Source organism: Phacochoerus africanus, chromosome 1 (genome assembly GCF_016906955.1).
Source record: "Phacochoerus africanus isolate WHEZ1 chromosome 1, ROS_Pafr_v1, whole genome shotgun sequence".
Lineage (NCBI taxonomy): Eukaryota > Metazoa > Chordata > Mammalia > Artiodactyla > Suidae > Phacochoerus > Phacochoerus africanus.
Window position 1 is genome coordinate 202,294,387 of NC_062544.1, and position 17,812 is coordinate 202,312,198.

Sequence of the window (17,812 nt, forward strand, 5' to 3'; positions counted from 1 at the left end):
TTTTTGTTGTTGTTGTTGTTGTTGCTATTTCTTGGGCCGCTCCCGCGGCATATGGAGGGTCCCAGGCTAGGAGTTGAATCGGAGCTGTAGCCACCGGCCTACGCCAGAGCCACAGCAACTCGGGATCCGAGCCGCATCTGCAACCTACACCACAGCTCACGGCAACGCCGGATGTTAACCCACTGAGCAAGGGCAGGGACCGAACCCACAACCTCATGGTTCCTAGTCGGATTCGTTAACCACTGCGCCACGACGGGAACTCCTCAGTTCTATTTTGTTGACCTGAGGCTACCTCTATTCCACCTACTCTGAGACATTAGCCAGAAATAGAAGAAGTTAGGGTAATCTTCCTTGTTTACAGCCAGATCTCATGACTAGCATGCATCTGTAAAGGCAAAGTGCTCACTTGAAGGTGATGGGAAATCTTGGGCAAATGAACTTATAACAAACGTAACGCAGCATATAGTATGTGCCGGGCATTGTTTTAAATGTTTTACAGATACAGACTCATAATTCTCATGACTAGGCTAATAGGCAGGTACTATTATTTCCCCCATTTTACAGCTGAGGAAACTGTGAAGTAGCAGCAGAGATTTGAAGAGAACTTTGAAAAGCAGAGATTGAATTCAGGCTTCTGAGTTGTGGCTCTTAATCTCTATGCTATGTGACTTTCAAAAGAAAAAACAAAGAAATAAATCATCACTGAACGAGATGACCTCGGGTGTGCCTTTATAAACAGCCAGCTAGCTTTCTCTTCCCCAGAGTCTCAGATTAAAATCAACTATGACTCTCTGACTCTCCTAACTAACCTCATTATAAGCAAATGGTAGTTTTCAAAGTCACAAGTACAGATTAGAACACTAACATGTAAATAAACTATTTTACTTAATTGCAAAAATTAATTAATTTCCAGGTTGTTTTTCAACCAAAGAAGGGCAGATGCTAAAAGATGAATATATGATAGACTGAGACTTAAAAATAAAATAAAAGCATCTTTATATACTACCCTGTCAGTAACTACATTATGTCTCATCCTTGTAACTGAGTGGTTAAATGTCGAACTTCTCTTTCTTTCTAGATTTCCTGGAAAAGCTTACCTGGAAGAGCACGCCAGGAAAAAAAAAAGAAAAATGTCTGTTCAAGGTACCCTACCACATTAACATTCTGTAAAGTGAGTTATCAACATTCAAAGACTGAGTGAATTGAAAATGGAAGTGAATCAAGAAAAAAGGCCTGTGTTCAAGTTACATGGGCGTACTATACGAACATGTAAATAATATAAGGAGATAGAGAAACAGTAAATTGTTGTTCAAATAAAAAGCAGAATGGAGATGAATTAATTGAGATCCAGGTTTTATGCCATACTTTAATCCATCTGGGATTAATTCCAAAAGTTCCATTAAAATGATGAAATAAAATAAATAGGAGAGAATTAAATACCATACTCAGCACACCCCTGGAAGGGGAACAGTATCCATTTTCCCCCAAAGCCAGAATCTTATCAAAGGCAAGAAGGATGGTTTAAATACAAAAAGGAAAACTCTTTGCATAATGAAATTAGCATTAAGGGAGAAGGCGAATACAACTAAAGAAAGTGACCAGGCAATAAAATTATAATATTAATATATTTTGAACAGCCAGATTTTACTGAAAAACATATTTTTTAATCCATTCATTCAACACGTATTTATTGAGGGGACCGTCACATGCCAGGCAATGCTCTAGGAGCTGCCGTTATAGGAGGAAGAAGCCAGACCTGTATCTCAAAATCACTGCCTTCATGCAGGTTACATTCTAGTATTTATAAAAGGTCAAAGCCCAGAATAATCTACTACACTGGTTCAAAATCTCCTCTCAGCCTCGAAATTCAATATTACCAATCAAGAAATAAAAATTAAATTTTAAGATGTAACACCTTAAAAAAATTGGAGATAAAATCCAACCCAAGAAAAAAGGAAATGTAAGACAAACACACATCATCTGAACACTGATCCCCCCCACCTTTTTTTGTTTGTTTGTTTGTTTGTTTTTTGCTGCATCATGTCATGCAGAAGTTCCAGGGTCAGGGATCAAACCTGCCCCACAACAGTGACAATGACAAATCCTTAACTGCCAGGCCACCAGGGAATCTGATTTGTAGTATGTCACTGGCAGGTACTCAGGGGAGCAAAGTGGTCATATGTAACACTTTACATACACTTTGTTTCCACAATATTACTTTAGGAAGGAAAATGCTCCAAAGGAAAAAAATAGTTTAAACCCAAAGGTTTACTGGGAGCTAAATGTCTAATACAAAATTAATGGATAAACTACAGTAGATCAATATACCAGCATAGTGCTATCTAATAGAAATAAAATACAAGTCACGATTGTAATTCAGATTTTTCTAGTAGCCACATTAAAAAGGCAAAAAGAAATGAAATTAATTACAATTATATATTTTAACCCAATATATACAAGTATTATCTTTCAAATATGTAATTAGTGTTCTAATCTGTACTTGTGACTTTGAAAACTACCATTTGCTTATAATGAGGCAAGGTAATACATGTATCAATAGTGACAGTCAGTAGTATGCTGGTGAATGTGTAACAACTGCTCTCTGAATAAAAGTCCTTGATTAGTCGTGTTTGCCAATTTCTACGGTGTAAACAGTCCCACTATGAGGAGTATTTAATAATGGCCGTGTCTAATGATGGTCTTTCAAAATTCCTAAAAGCCAAGCAATCACAAGCCCATCTGAGTTGGTTCCAGCACACCATCGAATGAGCTAACAGTTACTAAGCACTAAGTGTTGTGTACCACTCCAAGGGCTCAGAGGTACTATCTCAGTTAGTCCTGCAACACATTACGTCCATTCTACCTATGTGGAAACGGGAAGATTAAGTAAATTGCCCAGGCATGTGCCTTAAGTGTGGAAACTGGGATTGTAGTAGATATCTAAAAATGCTATATTCCTTTATGAGAAATATGCAAATATTTACTATTTTAGCTTTCTTTTTTTCCTTTTTTTAATTTTTTTTTTTTTAATGGCTGCACCCACAGCATATTATGGAAGTTCCCAGGCTAGGGGTTGAATCAGAGCTGCAGCTGCCAGCCTACCCAGAAGTAACTTTTTAAAGCCTCCCTGAGAGGGAATGAGGGCACTCATTTCTGTATCCCTCTTGAGGGGCACTGCAGACCGAAGGGCTCTCCAGGGCCAGATGACATGGCCGCAGAGAGGCGTCCACAGCAGTTGGTTCGTTCCAAAGGCAAAAGAAATGCGGCTCAATCCAGGAGTTGAGAAAACATTAAACAAGGAAATAGTGGTGCCAATTGTATCCTCCTGAGGTCTCTGGCCAGGGGACACTAAGCTTTTTTATTTCCCCCTCCCAAAGTTATAGAAATGGAATAGGGTGGGGAGAGTGGGGAAATAAAAAGGGCCAATAAAACTTAGCTTCAGCCATGGTTCAAACAAAGGTCAGGGCAAGACAGTCATTTACATGCCTGTCTGGTGAGAGAAACAAGGAACTTCCCATCCATAAGCAAACAGAGATGCTTGCACAGGAGACCTCCCTCCTCCTGCAGCTAAGACCATCCGCTTGACTGTGATAACTGGTTCACTGCCGCTCCGCATGGCTTCCACTCATCCAGTTTGTCCCGTCTCATCTTAACAGGCTGCCAGAACGGAATGCCTGCTGACAGGGCAACCACAGGCTTTCCCCCCTGCATGGAGGTTTCCCTGGGACAAGATATCAGGGCCCAGAAATCATTCCCCAGGCGGAACAACACTTTCCCAACAGCAGGGTAGGCTTCCTAAGCCTGGGGGCTGAGGAATCAACCAGGCTGTTTCAGGGTATGGAGATGGCAGCAATGCCCAGCAATGCAGGCACCTCTCCGCTTCCAAGGGGATCAGAGGCTGCAATACTCCTGTCCGGTACGTCCCACAAAGAAAGCAGGACCGGGGCCAGGCCTCAGATCCTACAGCACCTTCTTCCTTTCCTCTCCCTAACCCACAAGATCTTAACACAAACACACAATGAGGAGCCTCTTCTTATAAACCCTTCTGGCCCAAGTAAAAGCTTTTCTGTAGGTGTCCCAGCTCTGCAGCTGCCTCTATGACAAACATCTAGAAAGACAGACCTTGAAGGGTAACTGTTATACAGTCACATACAGGTTTCAAGAGACACGAAATTAAATGAAAAAGAAAGTTAAGTTTTCTTTTAAATTAAAAAAAAAAAATAGAGAGAGATGAAAATGCTGACACCCGCCCTGAAGAGATGACTTGAGGCTTTCCCAGCCTCCCTGTCCCCAACAAGTTAAAGAACACTCGGAAGGGCATTTCCTCTTCCAGTTCTCAGCACTTATTCCAGTGGGTTATAAACCTGATCCTGACTGTCTCAAGCTCTTCCCTAAAGACCTTCCAAAGAGTGGCCACTTCAGTAGAGAGGGACAGCAAAATTCTAGAACATAACCTCTATGGGAAGGAAGCAGAATATAGGAGAAAGGGCTCACTACTTAAAGTCGGGGAACCTGCTAATTCAGCCCTAGTGCTCAGCAGCTATGAATTAACTAGTACCCCAGCTCACTCATCTGTAACCAGGCTGTATCACCCTCATGCTGAGGATCAGCTACTAATACAACTCGCAAGTGAAAATACATAGAACCGACGGCTACAACCATCACGGTAAAACAGGTATTTTTTTTTTTCACAGTTCATGATCTAGCATTACCCTGGAATCAGGAGGAATTTGAGAGCTTTCAGTTGTTTTATAAGCTAAGTACCAATGGACTTTTTCAAAGTTCTTATTACTTTGGGGCGTGAGATTAACTTTGCTATTACAATGATAAGGTTTCAAAGGATTAAGCTGAAAATAAATCACAGGGAGGATAAAAAGACATGGGGAACACTTGGAGCCCCACTGGTTGAGGGGTTAGAAGGGTCTTTATTCCATGAGATCCAGGGCAGAGGTTCTCAGCAGTTGGTGACACATTAGGATCACCAGGGCAGCTTTAAAACAACATTGATGCCTGAGTCTTACCCCCAGAGACTGCTTTATTTGGTCTGGAATACAGCTGTTTTGGTTTTTTTGTTTGTTTGTTTGTTTTAATGTTTTTCAAGAGATTGTAATTCAGAGCTGGACTGAGAACCACTGATGTAGACAGCAGGATATTGGTCTTTTGCATTTGACAAAACCTCTTTAAGATTTTTAAGCTTTAGCTTAAAAAAAAAAAGAGCCAAAATGTAATTTATAAATTAAACTCCCTTCAGTGCCCAGTACCATGTGTGTGCCCACATCAAATGCTTAGTATAAGACATTAGTGGGTCCATCCTGTGACCTTGGCACTGCAGAGCAGGCAAGAAATGCTGATGGTGGTGACAAGCAGGAGCAAAGGTGAAGATTTGGGCAGTCTGGCTTTTTTCCCCACTGTGAGAATTACAACATTTGAGGAAACTGATGGCTTAACACAATATCCACTTTAGTTTACAGAAGTTTTCATCTGATATCTAATAACAGAGTTCAGTTGATTCTTTGAACAGCTAACTCAGAAAATAATCTTAAGTAATTAAGACATAATATAACATCTAATTATCTAAATGGTTAACTCCCTAAAAAGAGGGAAGGAACAGACTTAACAAGCTTAATTCTACTAATTAGTGGACTTCGGAGCACCAAATTAACTTCACATTAGTCTGTAATTTTGATATTGACAGGTTCAAGGGCTGCAAAGACTTCCGGAGGCCCTGTTTCCTGTTGTTGGCATTGACCTTTTTATTTCTGATCGAGAGAGGGAGAGACAGAATGGTGAGATATTCAAAAAAGCATTAGCAAAAGGCTACCTCAAAGCAAAACCCAAGGTTCATTGAAAAAGTTTTCGTTAATCATTTGTAACTTCCAAGTTATACATCTTAACAAAATAAAGGCTTGGGTATTTAAAACTGCTTTAAAAACAGGAAGCTAGTTCTTTTGATAGAAGGCTCCTTTAACTCATGCCAACAAGCTATATTTATTTCCCTTAAGCAGCATTTCTCAGGAAAGCAGCAGCAGCAGCCCTGCTGCAGATGGCGTAAAAGAGCTCATGATCGAGGCAGCGGGCCAACCTCAGGAGACCCACGGAGCTGTGGATTCAGTCACCATGCAGGAAAGCCACCTGGGCTCTGCACCAATGGCAGTGCTGTTGTCATCTCCAGCAGAGAGCTCTGGGCTGCTATTGGAGACCAACATCTGGCACCAGGCCAGATACCCTATCATACCGTGCTAAGCTTTATAAAGCTTTATGGATGCCTTCAGGGAAAAGAAAAAAAGGGCAGGTGTTCTTACTCAACCTATCACTGACTGTCCAGAAAATGTGCTGAGTCACTGAGTACCAATCAAGAGAAAAATAATGCAGAGACTGCAAACACTAATCTCCTCCCCCCTGCTCGCCTTCCTAACAGCAAGGAGATTCACAGGTAATATTTTTACTTGGAAAACACAAAGGCATAGACAAATTCACATACCCTTAGTCCATAAAGAAAAAGATTTTAGAGTCAAATTCTCTAAAAGTGTCATGTACTATGGTAACAATTGTTGTCTCTGGGTAGGGGGGTTAAGGGTGATTTTTTTTTTTCCTATAATCTTCTATAATTTGCACATTTTTTGGTAATGAGACCATAATTCTTTCATGATCATATATCTTAGAATCCTATTTCTTGGTAAGAGATTACACCCAAATCCTTGATCTCTAGCATCTAACTTTAGTTCACCCAGATATTTCAACTCACTAATTATGAACACTTCAACCAAGGTTAAAGCATCAGCCTAACATGGGACTAAAGGAGACACTAAATAAAGGTCACTGGACTTTGTGAACAGTTGCTTTGTTACCTTGCCTAGAGGTAGACTATTCTAACTTGGTAGAAAGCAAATTCACAACACTGTAAGTCAACTACATTTTAATTAAAAATAAATAAATAAATTTTTAAAAGAAGGCAAATTCCACCAGTGGTATTTGAGGGAAGGGGAAAACAAAGTAAGCAGTAATAATAGCCCATGAACTTCTGCTTATTTTCCATATTTCCTCCTTTGCTAGATTAGACAGGCTAGGGAAAAACAAGTCACTCTTGACTTTGGCCTGAGCACAGTGAGAAAACAAACAACCACCACAATAAAAAGAGCTTATAAAAGCCTCAAACGGCTTTGTCTTGCTTTTGTTTCTATTTTAATTTAAAGCAACTAAAATCCAAACCCATTGGCCTTTATTCAAGAACACACATCATCTGAAACTCACTGACCTATCCCTCTCCATCTATGACTTTGCACTTGATGCTCAAAGCCAAGGGCACCTAGTTGGTCCTCCCCACAGCACTTTCTTCTGCCAGGCACATTATTTCTCCAAACTCTACCTATTCCTCAAGTCTCCAGCCAAACACTACCTCCGTCTCAAGTCTGAAGAGACTGAAGCCTGACTCATTCTTGTTAATTCCCATAGCACCTAAATTACAGTACTCTATGTCCATGTCTATGAGTTTAAGCTTCTACTGGAGGGCCGACAGGCCCAGCATCAATTCATCTTCCTCTGCACCAGAATACTTCAGGGCTGTGCGTGCATCTTGGAGAGTGCTCAAATGTTTGTTGAATTTAAAAAAATGAATAAACATCACATCTCAAACCAACCAGAGCTCACAGAGCTCTGTGATCGACCTGTGCCTATCTAAATTCAATGATAAGAAAAGGAGTGTGCTTGGAGAGTCATGCCTCAGACACAGGAACAGTGTTAAGGGGTGATCTGGACATAAATCTTCATGTTAGCTGAAATAATGCCAGTTCAATGCCAGCCAAGATTAGTACTTAGGCTCAAAGAACTAACAGCAGCAGAAGGCAGCCCTATTAGCACTTAAGGATAAAAGGATGTCTGCAAGTCATCAAACCGTGTGTGGCCACAAGCTTGAACGCAATAGTCCTGCACAAAGGGTAGGTGTGAAAATGCATAATTTTTACCTTAATTAGCAAAGCAGATGGGCTACAAATATCCAAAGACATGAATAATTAGAGCAATTTTCCCAAAGAATATTCCAAAAGATTTGGAACACAATATTAAGAAATGGGCACTGCATATTCTGCAACTTTGCTTACAGCTTGAGAGAAAAAAAATCACAATCCTGTTTAAAATGAGAATTCATCCCTTGGTGCTTTGCTTCTGATTGTGTTTGACAGTTTCATGTGCCCATGTTAACTGGACTGATCAAAGGCTAATGGTGGTGAATAAAGCCTTGCTTTCCAATTAAAAGCCACAGGTGTGTCCTTATCTTTGGTTACTCTGGAGATACTATATTTTACTTCTGATGGATAGCAGGCATACCTGGCACCTGGGAGGTCCTGCCCCAGATTTCATCTCTAATAACTAATATAGAAACAATGGTTATGATCATGAGACACAAAACGGTAATCTCTACCCAATTACCTACTTATATTCTTAAAAACTGTATGCTTATATAGCCATTCTTCTTCCCAAAAACTTATACTGTCCTTTATTATTATTATTTTTTTTAATCTTTTTGCCTTTTCTAGGGCTGCTCCTGTGGCACATGGAGTTCCCAGGCTAGGGGTCTAATCGGAGCTGCAGCCACCGGCCTACACCCAAGCCACAGCAACGCAGAATCTGAGCTGCAACTGCGACCTACACCACAGCCCACAGCAATGCTGGATCATTAACCCACTGAGCAAGGCCAGGGATCGAACCCGCAACCTCATGGTTCCTAGTTGGATTTGTTAACCACTATGCCACGATGGAAACTCCTAAACTGTCCATTTTTATACCATCGCCAAACCAGAAATTTGTCATCTTGCTGATCCCCTCTATTAGCAAACTGTTAAGTTATGAGACAAGTTCAAGATAAATATATCTAAGAAATTTGGGGTTTTGACAGGTAATTTGCAAGAAGATTCTAGGCAGTACGTGAACTTTCAAAAACACTTGATAGTTATGCATTCATTTTAATGTGTATAAAAATTAGGTTGCAGGAGTTCCCATGTGGCTCAGCAGGTTAAGTGTCCAGCATTGTCAGTGCAATGGCTTGGGTTGCTGCTGTGGCACGGGTTCAATCCCTGGCCTGGGAACTTCCACATACCATGGGCGCAGCCAAAAAAAAAAAAAATAGGTTGCATCAACTTACAATTGCTTAGGTCAAGACTAAGCAGAAAGGAAAAAAAACAGTAGATTAAAAGAAATAGTTTAAGTAAAAAAAAAAGTTCAGGAGTTCCCATCGTGGCACAGCAAAAATGAATCTGACTAGGAACCATGAGGTTGTGGGTTCAATCCCTGGCCTCACCCAGTGGGTTAAGGATCTGTCGCTGCCGTGAGCTGTGGTGTAGGTCACAGATGCAGCTCAGTTGCTATGGCTGTTGGGTAGGCCAGCAGCTGTAGCTCTGATTAGACCCCTAACCTGGGAATCTCCAAATGCTGCAGGAGCAGCCCTAAAAAGCAAAAAAAAAAAAGAAAGAAAGAAAGAAAAAGTTCAGAGGGTACAGGATATGGTGAAAAACAGGAAAACAGTACTCAAATTTAAAAGTTTAGGAAACATCAAAGGATAATGAAAGTGAAATTTATGTGGACTCCTGAGATTTTATAAAAATGGTTGGCATTAGACTTCCTGTTTCTTCAAGATGACGTTCAGTCACATGAAGGAAGACTGCTCTCTGGTGCCCGACTTAATAATTTAGGGGACAAAAGGCACAAAGATCTCTTTCCAGATCTTCTCCATTCAAGAAAGAAGTTTGCTGCTGCCACTGCATATCCTAATGTCAGTTCTACTCTAACCGACTGAACTGGGTCCCTGTCCTCAGAAATTTCACAGGACCAGACACTACCTTTCCAGGTTCTACCTCTTTCTGCTTCACAAGCCATCCGTGGGCAAGCTTGCCCATTCCTGAGGCTTATGTACATGGATGCACTAATGACTCCCAAAACTTTTCCATGCTCTACTTCTTGCCTATGCTCTAACTATCTACCAATCATCTTATCTGGATGCACTTCAAATTGCACAGGTTCAAAAACAAACTCATTCTTGCTTCCTTCTTCTCCTCCCACATGGCCATCAATAGTTTTAAATTCTTACCACCAATCCCAGGCCCCCCCAGTGCTTCCTTCCCCTTCCAGAGATGCCCCTCAATCTCTCCTCTCCCATCCATCCTCACTCCTATGCTTGGACCCAGGCCCCTGGCCTCTCTCACATGGACTGACACAGACGCCTCCAGATTGCTCCCCTCTATTTTCTCTCTTCTCTCATACAGGTTTTTTCCTACGCTACCTCAAAACTAATCTTCCCTCAGATAAAAATCAAGCCTTAAAAATCTCAGCTCAACTGCATTAGCCATTAGGTAATGCAAAGTAAAACTACCGTGAGATATCACACATAGCTATCACAATAGCTAAAATAAAGTTAATGATAACACTAAGCATAGGCAAGAATGTAGAGAAACTAGACCACTCATACACTGCTGGTAGGAATGCAAAACTGTACAGCCATTCTGAAAAGAGTATAGAAGTTTCTGATGAAACTAAACATGCTCTTACCATATGATGCAGCAATTACATTCCTGGGAATTTACCCAGAGAAATGGAAAGTTTATTCACACAAAATCCGATAAATGTTCCAAGCAGCTTTATTTGTAAGAGCAACAGACTAGAAATTACCCAAATGACCTTCAACACATGAACAGTTAAATAAACTGTGGTCTATCTATAACATGGAAAATTACAATTAAAAGGAAAGAACTATTGATACAACAAATTAGGTGGATCTCAAGGAATTTATGCTGAGTGAAAAAAGCCAATGTCAAAGGTGACATACTATATGATTCCATTTGTGCAGTGTTTGTAGCATTTTTTTTTTTGTCTTTTTGTCTTTTTAGGGCTGCACCCACGGCATATAGAGGTTCCCAAGCTAGGGGTCGAATCGGAGCTGCAGCTGCCAGCCAAACCACAGCCACAGCAATGCCAGATTCGAGCCATGTCTGCGACCTACACCACAGCTAATGGCAATGCCGGGATCCTTAACCCCCTGAGCGTGGCCAGGGATTGAATCCGCATCCTCATGGATACTAGTCAGGTTCATTAACCACTGAGCCATGATAGGAACTCCTGCATAGCTTTCTTAAAATGATAAAATTACAGGAGTTCCCGTCGTGGCGCAGTGGTTAACAAATCCGAATAGGAACCATGAGGTTGTGGGTTCGGTCCCTGGCCTTGCTCAGTGGGTTAGGGGTCTGGCGTTGCCGTGAGCTGTGGTGTAGGTCGCAGACACAGCTTGGATCCTGAGTTGCTGTGGCTCTGGCGCAGGCCGGCGGCTACAGCTCTGATTAGACCCCTAGCCTGAGAACCTCCATATGCCATGAGAGTGGCCCAAGAAATGGCAAAAAGACAAAAAAAAAAAAAAAGAAAGAAAACCTTCCTCAATAATTTCCAATAATTCCCCAAGGTTCATAGTAAAAGATTCTTTGTCATGGCATGCACAACTTTTCCATACATATCCTACATTAACATTTTTTTTTGACTGCCCCTGCAGCATGCAGAAGTTCCCAGGCCAGGGATCAAACCCATGCCATAGAAGCCACCCAAGCCACAGCAGTGCAACGCCAGATCCTTAACCCTCTGTGCCACCAGGGAACTCCTAAGAGCTAATATTTTTTTGAGCACAGGCTCTGTGTCAGGCACCATTCTAAGCATTTTATATATATTAGCTCATTTAATCCTTAAGGATCCCATGAGTTAGGTTCTATAGTTGACACTATTTTTTTCATGAACCACTAAGGCACAGATGACTTAAGTAGCTTGGAAGCATCCCTACCTACCTAATCATTCTTCAAAGACCTGCTCCAGTGTTACCTTTGTGACTTTCTTCAGTTTAAGGGCTCTACTCACAGTGTCTAGCACTCAAAAGATATTCAGTAAATGTTTAATTAACATAAGGTCTGGACCAAAGAACAGAGAGAAGTTGCAAAACTGGTACTTTAAGGATTTGACACTGATTACATTGAATCTATGTTTCTCCAAAATTAAGCCTGAAGGAGAAAATATTGTATAAAACACCGTGGGGACACAAAAAAACCCATTAGTGACAAAAAGTGGATTAATAAGGCAGCAGCTTTCACAGAGCAAAAAGAGACAGTGTCAGGCTAATGAAACTCCAGTGTCAGCTGCAGAGCCGTGTATTTCTCCTAATTTCACAGACCAGATACATGAACATGAACTTCAGCTTCTTACCCAGCAATCTCTATTTTTCCTTATTAGTTACTTCTGTAATTCTAGAAAAGATATGATCTTTTCCCCAGAAGAAAGATACTTCCTCCAATTTAAAATGCCTATTCATTATTCCCTTGGAGGGAACTAGATTATTATTAGCTAAAGGCTCCTTTACACTCATGGGTTTACTTGAAAATTTTGTCTGATCCTCCTATAGCAATCCAGAATTGTTCCAAGTATGCCCTGAAATCTGAGTGAAAATCTCCAAAGGGGTCACATGTCAAACACAGACAACCAAGCCAGAGGGGGAAAAAAAGCAATTTTAAGTACAGGAGGGTAAGGTTCTTATTCCCTCTGCTCCCTGTCCAGCCCTTCCCCTCCCCCCCTTCCCCCTCCACCCCCATCCCCTTCTCCCTCCCCCGATAAGTTGTCTTCCCTCAAGCAAAGCCTTAGCAGAGGAGAACCCAAAGGGGGAGAAGTGGTGAGAGGCTGAGCGGCAGCCTCTCCTCTTTCATAAATAACTATAAGTTCTTAACAGGGACTTAAAGCCAGTAAAAAGAAGAAATGTCTTTTAAATTATACATCATCTCCACAAGCAGATAAGAAGGACTCGGGCAAGGCTATACTGACCAGTTGAGTTCTCTTGTACTTGGAGTCCTCTCGGTCCCTCTGTTGCCCCGAATTGCTGGTTCTCTCCCGGACGTTTCTGTAACCAGGGCTGGGGATGATATATTCTTTTCCTATGTCAATATCCTTCATCTTCTCTGGGAAGAGGTGCCAGGGCTTACAGACTCTTGGTTTCACTTGAGAATTTCTGCAATGAAAAATTCATCAAGGACATATATTTCCTAAACGGTGCTTAATCATAAGCGAAAATGCTTTGAAATAGGGACAAGAACATTAACGTTTTCTGTCATTACATCTATAAAAATGAATTTTTTTTTTGTCTTATTGCCATTTCTAGGGTCACTCCCACGGCATATGGAGGTTCCCAGGCTAGGGGTCGAATCGGAGCTGTAGCCACCAACCTAAGTCACAGCCACAGCAACACAGAATCCAAGCCAGGGCTGCAACCTACACCACAGCTCACAGCTACACTGTATCCTTAACCCACTGAGCGAGGTCAGGAATCAAACCCTAGTCCTCATGGATGCTAGTTGGGTTCATTAGCGGTAAGCCACGACGGGAACTCCTATACCTTAACTTTTTTAAAAGCAAATTCCGCTTGGAGTACTGAAAGTGTTCTAAAATTAGAGAGTGGTGATGACTGCACAATTGTGTTAATACTAACCAAACTCCAAGTTATACACTTTAAAGGGGTAAACTTCATGGTATATCTCAACAAAGCTGTTACTAAAAAACAATAACAAAAACAAATTCCCCACACTGTCCCACTAAGTCTTACCTAGTATCTACCTGAAACTCTGTTCTAAACCCCTGCTAGCCTGGCTAACTCTCATCAATATCCAGTATCAACCATGGTTACTCTTGAAAAAATAAACCACATACATACCTCTCTAAAACACTTCCCCCCACTCTTAAGATGGTTCGAAGTTTTCCGGATAGAGGCTGGGAAAACACATTTCATATCAGCCTCACTAGAAATTAAAGTGGGAGTTCCTGTCGTGGCGCAGTGGTTAACGAAATCCGACTAGGAACCACGAGGTTGCGGGTTCAATCCCTGGCCTTGCTCAGTGGGTTAAGGATCCGGCGTTGCCATGAGCTGTGGTGTAGGTCGCAGACGCGGCTCAGATCCTGCGTTGCTGTGGCTCTGGTGTAGGCCGGCGGCTGCAGCGCCAATTCAACCCCTGGCCTGGGAACCTCCATATGCCGCGGGAGCGGCCCAAGAAATGGCAAAATAAATAAATAAATAAATAAAAGAAATTAAAGAAGTGTAGCTGTGTTGCCTTTTGAGTTCCATAAATTCCTAGCTTGTACCGAGACTTAAAAGTACAACTTTGCAGACAAAATTCTGATGGCTACAATTCATTTCTTAAGGTAGCAGAAAAAAAAGGGGTGGGTGAGGGGACACTTACAAATCCTCTAAATAAAAAGGACTAAATCTCCTTCACAGAGGTGTATTTCCAGCACCAAGAAAGCTTGACTGGCTCAAGTCCCCTGAGTTGAAACTGCTAAGTTACTTATCTTCAAAGAAAAAAGTCACCTTGTCCAATGACAAATTGCACCATAAAGAACACCAGCCTACAACCAACAGCACAGCAGTCACGTCACTGAGACCTCATTAAGTCTAAACTATAAACAGACCTGGCATCTGCCAGTGTCCCCAGTGTGGGGATGCAGGTCAGAGTAACCCTTCTTGTTACAGAGATCACTGAAGTCCAACCTTCCCCCTCCAAAGATTAGCCTAACTGATTATCTGGAAGCAGAAAAGATTAGTTCTACTTTGGAAAAAAAGCAAGAGGAGATCTGGAGTTTGAAAGATAGGAAACCAAAGTTAACTCACTCACAATACCAAATGCCATGTCTGGAAGAACATAAAGATCATCTCAATTGTCTAAGAACTCACATACCCTTAGTTTCTTTCTATCACTTTTTTTCAAGTTATTCCATGTAGGAAGGGTGTGAGGAGCAGTTTCCCAATCCCTCAAACACTCCTGCCTCTTTAATTTCCCGGAAAAAGAAGCACAGCTATGAAAGTAGGCAGGCATTGTGCAGGGACAAAGCTACTATCTCTTGGCCTTGAGCAGAAGGAGGATTCTATCTTCTGTGTATCAGGAATATAATAAGACAGGGCACCCCACATGGAGGCCAGCCAATAGCTAGGAAGTTAAATAGGTCTGGGAAACAAACAAGCCCCAAATCTGAGAAAAACAATTAAGGAAGAACCACTGCACTAGACTTTTTGGGGATACTATTTATATTTTCCCTCTTTTTTTCTGTTCTCCATTAAAAGTGCTTAAGTCTTTTTTAAAATGCTAACTTGTTATTAAGAGAGGGAAAGGGGAAGGAGCTTTTATTTATTTTTGAGCCAGAGCTGTATGATGGCACTAGCAGAATAATCAAAGTGGAAGAACCCCAAAGAGGTGCCCAGACTCAAAATCACCAGCGGGGAGGCCACTTGGTCGCTTTTTTTTTTTTTTTTTTTAACCAATACTCTCCTTCAGTGATAAAAGTGTAGGCATTCTTCTGTGAGATGATGCAGATGAAACTGCATGGGGGGAGGGGGTGCACAAGATTACAGGGACGGTAAGTAGCAAGACTGGTGTTTCCAAATTGCCTTTATTACAGCATTCCTTAGCCTTTCCAGCACTTCAGGAATCTGGTTCCAGGCCCGGAAGCTACACAAAAGACCTGAAGCTATAGGATATGTACTGACCACCCCCCTCTAATCCACTTGTGCTCCGCCTTCTGCACCTTTCACTTACTCACGCTGGAGACCCCAGCATAACCTAGCCATCTTCTCCTTCAAAACCTCCTGAAACTTCGCCAGTCCTTCCTTGTGCCCATCTGCCTCCAGTCTCCCCAAGTCTGTGCAGAAACCAAATGACCCCTGTGTGACAAATACAGAGCACCATGCAGCTTTGTGAGGTGCAAATGGAAAGGGCGCTGATGACAGTCAAGAGATCTGAATTCCTTTCCTGACCCTGCCAAGGGTTTGCTTTACGCGCTTCTGTCACGAACCTCCATCTACCCATTCGCCAAAACGAGGACCACTTAAGGTCGCTGGAGGCTCAGCCTCCACTGTGCAGTTTGAGCGGAAGTGCCCTAAGCCGCATCCCTACAACCTTAACCATGGGGGGGTCAGGGGAAGGGGGCTTCTCTCAGATGAGCTTCTCCTGGGATGCCCTCGTTCAGTAGGGCGTTCCCAAGGCCAGTTCGGCCTGGAAAGGCGATAGCTACCCACACCCACCGGCCGAAGGCGCAGCACCCCCTGGTGGCATCATCCGGGAATATAGCAGACACCTCTGACCACTCATCCCACCCTACCTGCTTTCCGACGCCAGGACCTCACCACTAGTCCTCAGGGGTCGCGTCATGAGGAGGGGCTCGGTGGGAGACTTCAGGGAAACCAAGCCCCCTGTCTTAGATCTCCGGCTTCCCCTGAACTGCTCGCATCCCCGATCGTTGTCCCTCCAACCCCGGACGAAACACGGGGGATGGTTCCGGTGACAACCCGAGGAGAAGGAAGGGGTGTGATGGTCGCCGCTACATACCTGTGCCCCAGCTGCAGGTCGGCCGCGCCGGCCACTCGACCACGCTCCCGAGCATCAGCCCCGGAGCAAAACAAGCCTTTATAGCGGCATTGGCCGTCAGACTGCGCAGGCGTGCTGCACAAAGAATTCCCAAGGCTGAAGGGAATTGTAGTCCCTCTTCTAGGAGCCCGAGGCTTGATTCGCGGTAAAGGACTATATTTCCCAGAAGCACCCTAAAAGCCCCGAAGGAGGTGCCGCCTGCTCCTCCCTCTACCGCGCTCTAGGCTCTGCACCATCCTTCCCAGAGTTTCTGCTATCGTATCTGGAATCTTCTCTGAGGCCCTGTGTTCCAGTGGGTGGCCGGGAGAGTTGACAGTAGCCCTGTGTGGGTGGGGAGCCCAGTGTTTGTAGGCACGGCGGTCACAGCAGTGCGTGGCCACTTATGCACCAGAAAACACTGTGAAGGTCGTCGTAGCCTCTATGTCCTCGCCACCGGCCAGCCCCGGATCTTGATCTTATCTGTGTGGCCCTTAACGTTATATCAGTGCTTGCTCACAACTATGAGCTGTCACCTTTCTCTCTTTAATCCCACTGTCCCTCACATAATGTTGTGCTGTCTGGTTTCTAGAAAATAAATGCCAGGATCACAATTTTTGGAGCTGCAAGAGCCTTAGAAAGGCATGCCAATTCATCCCTTTCTTTTTGTAAATGAAACAGGTTTCCAAAGAGATCGCTTTATTTTTCTTTGTATTTCATCTGTACTTTCAGCATGATCATAGCATAACCACTGTGTTGAGTGCCTGCCTATTCTGATTTGGTGCTTTACACACTTACTGTTCTTTGTTGTTGTTTAATTTCCAAATCAACCCTATGTGTAGGTATTATTATGATTATCCATTTAGGAGATTTAAAAAAAAAAAAAAAAGGTAAAGTGACTTGTCCACCTTTATACAACTAGCTAGTATGAAACACCAACATACCATAAAGCTGAAGTAATTAATACCGTATTCTTCCACAAAGATGGATTAAGATACCAATGCAATAGAATAAAGAGCCTACCCAGAAACACTCATGCATTTATGTAAACTTCATCTGTAACAGAAAAAACATTATAAATCAGAAAAGAAGGGAAGAAGATTCTACAAATAGTGTTGGAACAATTGGTTATCCATATTTTTAAAACTCAGGGATTAGTATTTCAAACCACACAGAAAAGTCAATTTCATGTAGATCAAAGGCCTAATTGTGAAAGGGAAAACTTTCAGGAGTTCCCGTCACGGCTCAGTGGTTAACAAATCCGACTAGGAACCATTAGGTTGCGGATTCCATCCCTGGCCTTGCCCAGTGGGTTAAAGATCTGGCGTTGCCATGAACTGTGGTGTAGGTCGCAGACTCAGCTCGGATCCCGGGTTGCTGTGGCCGTGGCGTAGGCTGACGGCTACACCTCCGATTAG

The 17,812-nt window shown here is 42.6% G+C and overlaps 1 protein-coding gene across 9 annotated transcripts in view; it reads right to left on the minus strand.

Moving 5' to 3' along the window:
* Positions 1-16,496, minus strand: part of ABCC5 (ATP binding cassette subfamily C member 5) — an 88,311-nt gene extending 71,815 nt beyond the window's left edge. For 4 of the 9 annotated variants that reach the window (XM_047787662.1, XM_047787654.1, XM_047787645.1 and 1 more), the window contains exons 1-2: positions 16,153-16,174; positions 12,835-13,018 (exon numbers count right to left, since the gene is read on the minus strand). In XM_047787662.1, coding sequence (XP_047643618.1) covers positions 12,835-12,963 — 129 coding nt within the window. In that variant the 5' untranslated portion in view covers positions 12,964-13,018; positions 16,153-16,174. Of the gene's footprint in view, positions 1-12,834; positions 13,019-13,717; positions 13,777-14,240; positions 14,264-16,152; positions 16,333-16,379 lie in introns of those variants that run through there. The other 5 variants (XM_047787619.1, XM_047787610.1, XM_047787636.1 and 2 more) reach the window with 5 other exon arrangements.
* Positions 16,497-17,812: the final 1,316 nt, after the last annotated feature.